The sequence below is a fragment of the Polypterus senegalus genome, chromosome 12 (assembly GCF_016835505.1).
Source record: "Polypterus senegalus isolate Bchr_013 chromosome 12, ASM1683550v1, whole genome shotgun sequence".
NCBI lineage: Eukaryota > Metazoa > Chordata > Cladistia > Polypteriformes > Polypteridae > Polypterus > Polypterus senegalus.
In genome coordinates this window covers 29,789,707-29,801,310 of record NC_053165.1, presented here as the reverse complement: position 1 = coordinate 29,801,310, position 11,604 = coordinate 29,789,707, and the positions used below count along the sequence as shown (strand labels likewise).

General features: G+C 35.1%; 2 protein-coding genes across 9 annotated transcripts in view; one reads left to right on the top strand and one right to left on the bottom strand.

Annotated features, from left to right (window-relative positions):
* Nucleotides 1-11,604, top strand: part of LOC120540046 (voltage-dependent L-type calcium channel subunit alpha-1C-like) — a 1,017,626-nt gene that overhangs the window by 24,183 nt on the left and 981,839 nt on the right. The gene's annotated exons all lie outside the window — the stretch shown is intronic.
* The window catches only part of dcp1b (decapping mRNA 1B), a 196,075-nt gene that overhangs the window by 133,155 nt on the left and 51,316 nt on the right, over nucleotides 1-11,604 (bottom strand). The window contains exon 3 of the mRNA XM_039770509.1: nucleotides 5,524-5,564. Within this exon, the coding sequence (XP_039626443.1) occupies nucleotides 5,524-5,564 (41 nt within the window). The remainder of the gene's footprint in view (nucleotides 1-5,523; nucleotides 5,565-11,604) is intronic.

Sequence of the window (11,604 nt, the reverse complement as noted above, 5' to 3'; positions counted from 1 at the left end):
TTGGGCCAAGTTTGGGCTACTCTCTCCACTTACTTACGACACAAGGCAATCCTTTAAGATCTTCTTAACACTAGAATTACCAGAGCCTACAAAAAAACTCATAAATCCGGCCCACCTTAAATCCGTTCGCGGATTTCTACGGACAATGGGTCTTTTAATCTATGGTACATGCTTCCTCAGGTGGTTTGCCCAGTTGATTTCATACAAGGGACGCTATTGGCGGATGGCTTAGAAGCTACCCAATCAGAGCATGTATTACATATTAACTAAAACTCCTCAATGATATAAGATATGCTTCCCGCGTGGTGCTTGATTGTTTGTTTTCTACGTCTCTCTCACTCTCTCTGCCTGACGGAGGGGGTGTGAGCAGAGGGGAGCACGTATTGATTTTTTGATTGTTTGCTTTAATCTCGCTCTCTCTCTCTTCTCTGACGTTCTCTGCGCCTGACAGAGTGGGTGTGAGCAGAGGGGCTGTTTGCACAGAGGCTGTTTGCTTAGAAGATACGGACGCTCCTCTAAAAAATGCCGCTTTATCGCGGTGCTTCGGCATACTTAAAAGCACAAAAGCACGTATTGATTTTTTGATTGTTTGCTTTTCTTAGCAAGCGCTCTCTCTCTCTGAAATTCTCTGCTCCTGATGCGCGCACTCCTTTGAAGAGAAGATATATTTGCATTCTTTTAATTGTGAGAAAGAACTGTCATCTGTCTTGTCATGGAGCACAGTTTAAACTTTTGACTAAAGGGTGTTATTTCATGTCTAGAGGGCTCTAATAATGTTAACAGTGTGGGAGAGTTTATAAGGGCTTAAAATATATAAAAATAACCGTACAAATATATGGTTTCTACTTCGCGGATTTTCATCTATCGCGGGGGTTCTGGAACGCAACCCCCGCGATCGAGGAGGGATTACTGTATTATACAATAAAACCATACATTTGATTTGTGTCTGTAACAGCCGTTATAAATTTATAGTACTTTTAAAAGTTAGGTTTTTTTTCACTTTTATTCTCTCAGTCACAATCATAACCTTTCATCCTTTCTATGTTTACGACATGTGTACCTGTTGCAATGTACACACTTCTCTCTGTGCTGTGGTTACTATTACACTGAAGAGGCTGGGGGAAGCGGTGGTCTTGTAACAGAAGCTTGTCGATGATGCATCCTCTTTTGCTTTATCCATCGCCTTTTCTTGTAAGAAGCGACAACAAAGTTCCTCTGCAAGGTTAGCCATGAACACTCTTCTTTTCTCAGTGGATAACGTGCATGCCTTCTACAGCATATGTGCGTCGCTCGCCGCCAAGTCAAGCGTGTTATAGTACACAGCAACTGGCAACCTGCGTGCTCCTGCCGCACTGAATAAGCTCATGCCTTCTGGTGCACAATGTCAACACAGCACCGGGCAAAAAAGAAAGAGACAAATATATGTGACATTTTGAAGAAATCATTTTATGACCTGAATAGTACCAATCAGAAAACATTGTCACACTAATGTATTATTATTTGAAAACGAACAGCGTGGTCACGGGAGTGGTGGCATTTGGGTCTGTCAGTTTTCCTATAGTATATCTGATAGGTTGTGATGAACCTCTGTCTTGCAGAGGGGGTCCACTCATCTGCAGTTAAACCAATGCATTTTGTATTACTCAAATTCTCCAGCAATTTAGCTTTTACTTTGTTTTAAAGTTTAGGCAACAAATTTGGAATGAAATGTGGTTGGCTCAGCACTTCCTATCTGGGTTCCAGCACATTGACCAAATAATTAAGTATTCTCGCAATTGTTTTTTTTTTTTTAATATTTGTGTTGGCTACCTCGCATATTCACTGCCAACTGTAAGAACTCTTTTTTTTTTTTTTTTAGAGAATGCCAATGTAGTATAGATTTTTGGACAAGCCCTGCTCATGAAACATCACACATTTTGAGGTTTAATTGACATTTCTAACAAGGTGGACTGAATTACATACCTATTTTGTTCACCTTACGATTACAAAGAAGCTCAACAAGTTTTAAACTGCAATTATGCCCCAACAGCATAGCACTAGTCCTTCGGGCTTTAGGCCCAAGCATGTAGTCAGTGATATGGCCTAGTGAGAAAATAAAGGTGTTAGATGAACTTCGTGCCGGTGTAATGAAAAGTCTGGATCCTCATGAAATAAATGTCGGCTGCGAGTCTGGTGTTATTGTCTGGCTAGACATTAAACAATCAATCAGTGCAGGAAGCAGGCATTGCTGATGGATTGTTTAAAGCCAGTACTTCCTTCTCGAAATCTAGCGTTATCAGCCGGCTGTACATGACAGGTGATGTGAAGATCATGTCAGTTTCATGATCTTCCGACAGCAGTGACTAAAGCTTTTTTAGATGTTAGTGCAAAAGGTCACAGAATTCTAAGGTATGACTAGTGAGAAACAATGTTTTTTTTTTTGCAAGTTACCAATTTTTCTGTACTGCATTTTATGGGTTATTCATGGTTACTGTGTTATGAAAAGTGCATATTGTCTAAAATAGTGTTTTGCCATAAAGAATATCATGAAGAAAAGTGTATTTTGAGCAATCTCTAGCAAATGATTACAGTTATTGTTAGTTGCTGGAACCAAAGCCCTTATTTCACAACAGGTTCAATGTATTAACATTTGCAACGTCAATTTTCATGCAGTTTCCTAGGAATGTAATCCCTGTGAAAGTTGAGGTTTGACAATTTACAAAATATACTGCTTAATAGTTTTGTGATTTGCATGTTAATAGTGTTAATTGTGAAATAAGACATGAATTTTGCAAACATAATGATAGATGAATAGGCTGTAGCTATCGCATTGGCAGCGGGTTGGGGGTGTTTGTGGTTCCAAGATTATGGACATTTGAATTGAGATTTCAGTCTCTGCTTCAGAACCTTTACACACCTAGTTTATGGGTGATATTGGGATAAATGATTTCTCAAATTTGTTGTATTACAATAAATACCTAACTTCTGAGCTGCACAGCTTACATATGGCTTTGCTTTTATTCAATTGTTCTTTACTGACGCATATTCTGAATGCATAGGATTCCACACATCTGATTTATAAGCCAAAGGCACCAATTTCAGATGAGGGAAGACACACCATTTTATGCGGTCTTACCTGCAGCTGGAACTTTCTCATTCTATGCAAGGTAGTACAGTAAATTGTTTTTTTCCCCATAGAAAGCCTTAGCAGGTTACATCTACTGTATCGGACTCCAAAAACAAAGATAATATAAGTCTATATCCTGCTATATAGTGGTTCACAAGATCGATCGAGACTTTGAGAATCGATATTGAATCGTTTAAATGAAAAATAAAGATTAATTGGAAAATTCATATTTTTACCCAGGCCTAGTGAAGAGGATGTAGATCCCAAATCTGAGAGTCAGAAAATGAAAAGATGAAATTAGCTGCTCACAAATGTGAGCAGTATAAAGCAGACAGTTCATTTAGCTGCCAATCTTCATATTTGCTGGCAGGCAACCATCATTATGTTAGCGCACTTTCTCTACGAAATTAAAAACTCAGTCTTTAGCAGAAGTTGGAATACTTGATAAACATACTAAGTTCTAGGTAAAGTTCTAGGTTTTTGATTTGCCAAGGTACATTGTTTGCTTGTGTATTATTTTGATATTCTGGCTTTATGCCTGCTTGGCATTCAATTCTCATCTTGGATAATAATCTCTCAGTTCTTTATTTTCACTCGCAATAATCCCTGGAGACTGTCTCAGAAGACACCAAGGCATCATGGGAGACCCCAAGATAATAATGTAATTAACTGAAATCACTCATTTAGGTGAGAAGCAGGCTTCTATGAAAGAGCAGATTAAAGGGCTGGCAGCTACTGTGCAACAAGCTCTCAATGAATAAAACCATACTTAAAGAATCCAAAGGTCTGATTACTTGTGAGAGTGTATCTGAACATTTGTGCCGCAACTGGAATGTTTTTCTGGTGATTCAAAAAAAACTTTGTAGGTTTGTCAGCCAGTGTGAGCTGGTATTTAGTTTGTAGCCTTGACCTTACCCCATGATATTGTGGAAGTCGCTTAATATAGTTTTGTTAATGACAGATAAGACATTAAAATGGATGTTTGCTTTATATGCCAACAGACATCTGATTATAGTTAATTTCAAAAATTATCTTAAAGAATTTTCTAGGATTTCAGATATTCCAGACCACACTCAGAATGTTGCAGTACCCTCCTAAAGTTATGGCAACAAAACAAGTGTATTGCTGATTTTATTATATCAGTCAATACCGTAATTTTTGATTACTTTGTTTGCTTGTGTAAAGTTTTGACCCAGATAGTGTTATCTCCCGGTTCTTCCACTTGCAATAATCACTGGAGATTGTGCCTCATATAACCTATAAAAATTTGACAGAATTAAATTCGGGCTTCCATGCAAAGATTCTCTTTTTGGAAAACAACTGTTTTTCCTTCTTCCTTCAGTGTTTGCTGGAAACCATTTCAAAGAACATCTTAGCACTATGTTTGATTTTTTAGCAGAATTTCTTGATTCTGAGTTTATGTTTGTGCTTCATGTTGTAGTGGACAATGATTAATATTATTTTCAAGGTGTTTATAACCCTTTCCTTTTTTTAAAGATATCATGTTTGAGGTAACCTTCAGTGCTCCTTTTTGGGTTGTATCATCCATACCCACACATATATACACACACATATAAATATACATACATACTTATATATTTATTTATTTAATGGAAAACTGGGCTGTAAATCTGAACAAGTCGATGTCTATTTTGCAGTCTCAATAATTTTGAACTGTCTATGAAAAAGGAACATAGTTTGGTTCATTTTGATGCAGTGATAATGCTGAAAGGTGTTTTGAAAACTGAAACTTAATATTTATCCTTCTGGCATATCAGGATCACTTCTCATGCCATTCTGGAGTAACTAACATTTAAAACAAAAACAGTACTGACTGCACCATGATAAGTGCAATGCATCAAGGAAGCTAAGTAAAGCATCCAATATTCGCAGAACCTGAAAATATCTACATCTTGGTACTTTGATTAATCCTTTAACTGGGGAATGCACAACTCTCACGCATAAACATTTGACTGAATGGAATTGGTGCTGTAAGTTAACAGCCAGAGAAAGACTAGTAAGCAAACGGTGACTCATAAAAATCTGAAATATATAGATACTATGCTTAAAGGATGAAGCAACCTCAAGGCTAATAGGTAATACAACAGAGTTTTACTAATAAGTCCTAAGACCTTGGATAGGTCACATAATGATCAGTTAAATAGAGTTCTTCACATATGACTAAAACACATACAGTAAATATCCATCTGATAAAAGAAAACACTGTGAAAAATGCATCACTGAGCATATAATGAGGGAAAGACTTATCACACAGCATTATGGGAGGGATTTCAAAAAAGTAATGAGAGAACACTGCTCTGACAGTACACAGTAAGTTGTTAGATTTCATGTAGCCTGTCAGAAAAGCCCAACATCTCCTGTATGTCTGTGAAAAAGAAAGATGAAAACACTCTTACCTGGTATAAACAAACAGAGTCCCCTCAACATCAGTCTTTTCCTGTTAATCAGAAAAACAAGGTGCATTTAATAGGAATACTGTTTAATGTCAGATGCAATTGAATAAAAATGTATTATATAAATAGGTTGGCATGGAAAACTGCAAACAAATGTATTTCAAACCAGGCAGGAAAATATATTAACTAAGGAATTACACTGAAATTCAAAACATTACAGGTACAAAACAATCTGCCTCTTACGTTATGTCACTTAAGATAACTATGCTCCAATATTTTACAATATACACAATATTTTCTCTCTAAAGACACTAAACAGTACTGCACTGAAAATATAACCCTTTATGCCCAAAGTGTTTTTTGGCATTATTGTGCTCAGTTATTACTCTGCTCATGGAATAAAGTAACTTCCAATGTCTGAAGAGCACTGAATATAACATTTTAAAATTAAAAAAAGAAAGTCTTTATATGAATAAAAGTATTTGTTTCACACTATATCAACTAAATAAAACTAGGCAATTTAGGAAATTCTCTCCAAAAAAAACTGGATTTTAGACTACATATCCAAGATATTTTATGATGCACAACCGTGGAATCAATTTTCTTTTGTACCCTAATCTGTCAGTTATCATCGTAACAACTTTCCATTTTAGCGGGTTGGATTGAGACAGCAGCAGTTCTGATTTCTTTTGCAATACTGGTAATGTAATCAGTTTAAATTACAGAATGCAAGAAGAGTGCAATGGAAAAATTAAAAGAAAATAAAAACATGTCATTATGCTTCCAGAAAATAAAATAACATAAATCCACATCCTAATACATAAGACAGTGTATAGAAGTAAAGACTGAACAGTGTGAATATATTAAATGTTTAGAACAATGTAGAATGATATTATTTCAATGATAAGAGATAATTTTACAACAATGAACAATATTTTATTTTTTGAAATCATATCTTGCTGAAAATTATTGTTGTGTATACACTTTTGCACATGAAAAAAAACTAAGATTAAAAAAGAAAAAAAGGACACAGGCTGGTCTTGAACCATAATACTGCTGACCTATAGCTGGAAATTCTACCATCGTGTCTATTGTAGAACTACCAAAGTCCGGCAGTAAGAGAGACAGCCTTTTCTGACTGTTAAATGTAACGCTTTATCATAGTTTTTTCACCATTAAAATTTTTGGTGAGGTTTGATTTTTCTTCCCCTCAGTTAAGTTCAATCTAAGGTTTGTGACAATAATAAAGTAGTAAATACAAATTTTCCTTAGGTTACTTGCAAATAAATAAGAATTTATTATCTCTTAGTTAGTCAATCACAGAGCACTTATATATAAAAATATATACTTATGTTTATATATTATACATGTATGGAAGTAATTAACAAATGTTTAGTTCTAAGTTTCTCTAAGTTCTTTTGAATCACTTGAGGTGGCAAAAAGGAATGAAAGTGTAGCATAACCTTTTAACTCCACAGGATAAGTTAAGATCAAGCAGTCACCAGCTGTAAATGATTCCCTCCTAGCAAGTGGACAAACTTCAACAAGTACATCCACAATAAGGAAATAGCTCTACAGGTGGTTTCAGATTGCTCAGAGAAAGATTAGCATGATGGCATCTATATCTGCTCTGTGCAGTGATGCAATTACATTTGCCAGCAAACTAGAGACTCTGATGGATAGGATGCATAAGATTACTACTGTTTCCTGATATTATTGGTTTAACAAGCCATGGGGCATATCAGGTTCAATGTATACACTTTCTGAAGTAATGGGGGAACAGCATTTACAGAGGCAGCCATGTGGCTTTCTTCATTTAATCTGAGTGTCTGGTGATTAGATTAATAAATTGCCACATGCATGAAGATGAACGACAATTGAACTTTTTTACTAGCCTGAGATATATGTGCCATTTTACAAGAAAGATAACATAAAAAATTAAATGGATGCTAATAGAAAAGGTATTACAGGAATAAATGCAGTAATTTAAACAAATGATCTTGATATGTAAAAAAAAAAATAATAATAATACTAAACTTACTATCTGTCACTTTCTTCAAGTACACTTATGTCAGCAGGGGTTTTGGTCGGAGGGTGGTGCAATATACTCTAGGTATAACGATGCATTAATAACTTCAGCATATCACAAATGACCAATAGGGGGCATGACTGTTGTTTAAACTGAGGAGGTTAAGCAGGCACAGTTAAACACAGAAAAGTGACACCAGTACAAGACCAATGAACTGTGTGTTGCCAAAACATAACACAGTATTACTTATTCTTTCCTTGTGACAAATTTACAGGAGACAGAAAAACTTTGAAGTACAGTTTTTAAAAACCAGAAGCTTTTTTTACAAAATGAGTATAACCACAATGTGTCTTTTTATAATACCACCTGTGCTCTTTTTAAAAAGCTGTCTTAGAGAATAACATCAATGTCACTATTCTTACATAGTGAGTTGCATTAATCTGGCAACCTGCTAATTTTGCTTGAATAATGTTTGAGGCCATATATTCTCCAGGATTATGCACACCCTTCAACAGATAAGACCAGATGTGGTTGTAGAAATAACGCTAAGATCACACTAGATGCCCCATGAGCAACAATGTTTAAATGTTTTTGTGCATCTTAATGTAATATAATTCAAGCAACAGTTTGCAAGTATGCTTACTGCCTTCAAAGCTGCAAAAACAAGTGATTCTAAGAAAGGAAAGCAAATGCAAAGCTTTATTATAAATATCACTTATTATGGATGAATAATTTGTTACCCATTAATAATTTATTTAAAAATCAAATTTTTAGTTATATCTTGATTTCACTTATGACATGAGGCAGATAATAATGAGATGGACTTTAATGTAACAATTCACACAAGCAGGTATGTGTGAACATTGGGATATTATCATTCCAACTCTTTAGGTGGCAGATGGCATTCACACCGTTTTGCCTACTAAACAACCAATCAAGAGGGAAGCAAAATACTCTTTTTAATTGGATGAAGTGGCTTTCAAACTAATTAGATAGGCATCCATTTTATCAGTTTTTCATTACTGAGATTTTATTTTTCAGTACATATCCTAAGGTGAGAGAGCATGGCATGCTGTAGAAAGGGACTTTGTTACTGGAAGATGCAGTAAACTCCTAGAATGCCCTGTTTACCTCTTGATGTAGCTGTTAAGCTGAGACAACGCATTTAGAGGATCACCAAGGGGTTGCCCAGCCAAACTGCCCTTGTTAAATTAGCAGTGAAAACAAAATTTCTAACATCATTAAGAACTAATGTACCACTATAAGAGTTATCTTAAGACTAGATATTTTGCTATGTAGTCTTGCTTAGTTTTTAACTATTTACAGAAAACAGGATATATTCACTAAAAAAAAAAGTATCCTGTTGTGAAGTAATACCTGTTAAAATCCTCTAAAACAAACCAACAAAAAAAAAAACACACACTAAAGTGAGTCAGTGGAAAACTGCAGAAACCTTTATCTTGTCGGTTAAACAGGATTTTTAAAATATATAAAATTGTTGAATAAAAACCCTTTTGAAGGAAACTGCAAAGAGCATATGGTATGATACATGCCCACATTTTGATGAGCACTGAAAAATTCTACTTTTATCCACCTTCAAATTCATAAATGTTTCAATGTAATAATGAAGCTAGCTCCAAAGTCATACATTTTTCAATTTATCTAGTGAGAGAATATCACATAGGTAAGACCAGCCATTTGTAAGAAATCAGCTCAAGGCTGTTTCCTTCAATTATATTGTAATTTCACAAATGTTGAAATATAATTTTAAAGTAAGCAGAGATACAAAAAGAAAAGTATACTCAGAATCAAAATAAAATTAGCAGAGCACATTGCACATTCAATAACGACTACAGCAAAATATTTCATGTAAATCAGAAAAGACAGATGAACATTAGAAGATCACACTCACAGGGCACTACGGCAAAAGATGGCTGTTTTTCCTGGCATAAAGTGAATAGTTCATACAACAATTAAAATTTCACAGTTCATCACTTATTTTAAGAAATGTCAGCAGGTATGAAGAATGCACAATTTCCAGTCTAGTATATTTCACAAAACTGACCCTATGGGATGTACAACATCACTTTAAAATGAATGTGGCTTAACCAAAATTTGTTTATCAAACTGTGGTTATGTTCATATGATAATTTCAATGGTAAAGTTATTTAGGTATTTTTAATAAAAGACAATGTCAGCATGATAGAGTTATAGAAGTAATATTAAGTGTGATTTCCAACTGGTAAGAGAACTCAGTGATAATTACAACACCTACAGCATACCAGAAAATAAAATACAGTATATGAAACAAATAGTACATAATTTTGGAGTCTGAATAAAGAACATCACTTAGTAGTAAAGCAAAATCCTCACTTTTAATGGCACACAAACAAGCTGCATTTCTAAATATATAATCATATAATCATGAAGTGTTACAACTCAGCCCAGCCTATAGGGCCGGTCTATTCAAATGGCAGGCCAGAAGCAACACTTCAGAACATTACATTGAAATTCTAGACAACTTTTTGCTGCCCCAACTGGAAGAAATGGATGTGGTGGATGCCTGGCTTTAACAAGATGGAGCAACAGCTCATATGGTGCTGGAGGTCCATGAATGTTTTGCGGGAGATATTTCCTGGGAAGCTGATCTCCCTGTGCAGGGATGTCGGAGTGGCCTTCACATTTGCCTGATCTTGCTCCATGCGATTTCTTCTTGTGGGGCTCTCTCAAGTTGAAGGTATACACATACCGACCTCAAAACCTTGAAGCCCTCAAGGATGCTATTCAGCATGAAATTGCTGCTATTCCCCTTGAAATGGCCGAACGAGTCATGTGAGCATTCAGAAATCGCCCCAATGAGTGTATCGCTAATGATAGCCACCACCTTGAAGACATCATTTTTAAAACACAATGAAAAAATCTATTTTGTACACCATTTCTTGTGTTGTAATGAAATTTATTTTATCTTGAAGCGTTTTTGTAGAATAAAGGTTTGAAATGTGGTACTTCTTTTTGGCTCACCCTGTATATAAATATAGGCAGAGGTACAATCATGGCACTGCTGCTTTGCATTAAAAACATCATAGATTTGCCTTCTGCGTGGGGTGCATAGTGTTTTAACACTACAAAACAACAGGTAAATATAAAGAACTGTTATTATATCACCAAATATTTATTTGAAAAAGGGAAACAAATGTTATTGTTAATACTTGTTAATAATTTATATGCACTTTGAGATGTGCCTGGGTCAGATGTAAGCAAAATGTTTACTTTAAAAGGGAAACAAATGTTATTAATATTGTACACTTTTTGCTTTTATGTACTTTGAGATGTGCCTAAGTCAGATGTGACCAAAATGATTATTTTTTTTTTTTATTTCAAAAGTGGAAAAAAAAATATTGCTAATGCTTCACATTTTATTTGGCTATAGCTTTTTATTGTTTTTATTTTATACATTTTTTTAATGTGCCAGTATCAGATGTGACCAAAATTTAAAAGGGAAACGATGACCAAACATTACTTGCTTTTCAATACATTCATTTTTGTTGGTTTAAAATCTGTCATTACCTGTTGCTTACTAGCCGCTGAAAATGTCTAGCCCAGCTAAGCTTCTTGGTGTGAAAATCTGGCCCAACTGAATTTGTCACCGAATAGCTCTGATGTAGGATTTGTAACCTTAAAATCCAGCTGATTTTAGATCTCTGTTTGTAAAACAGAACAGTGAACTACTCTGTATTTTAATTCCAAATGTTAGAAAATGTAACATTAAAATAACATTTCAGTGATGTACAGTTCAATGATTCAAACTATATATGTTTTTGTGAATGTAAATTAAAAATTAAAACAACAACTATAGTGCATTTCCAATTAACATGTACAAAGCAAGTGAGTCTAATCATTTTCTAAAGTAATTTAGCCCATTCCAGCATCATGAGTAGCCACAGCCTATCCTGCCAGCGTTGGGCCCAAGGAAGGAATGAATATCCCTCGATGAGATACCAGTTCATTGCAGAGTTTACTCATATTTGCACTGTCTTGCAAGGAGGCAAAAAATT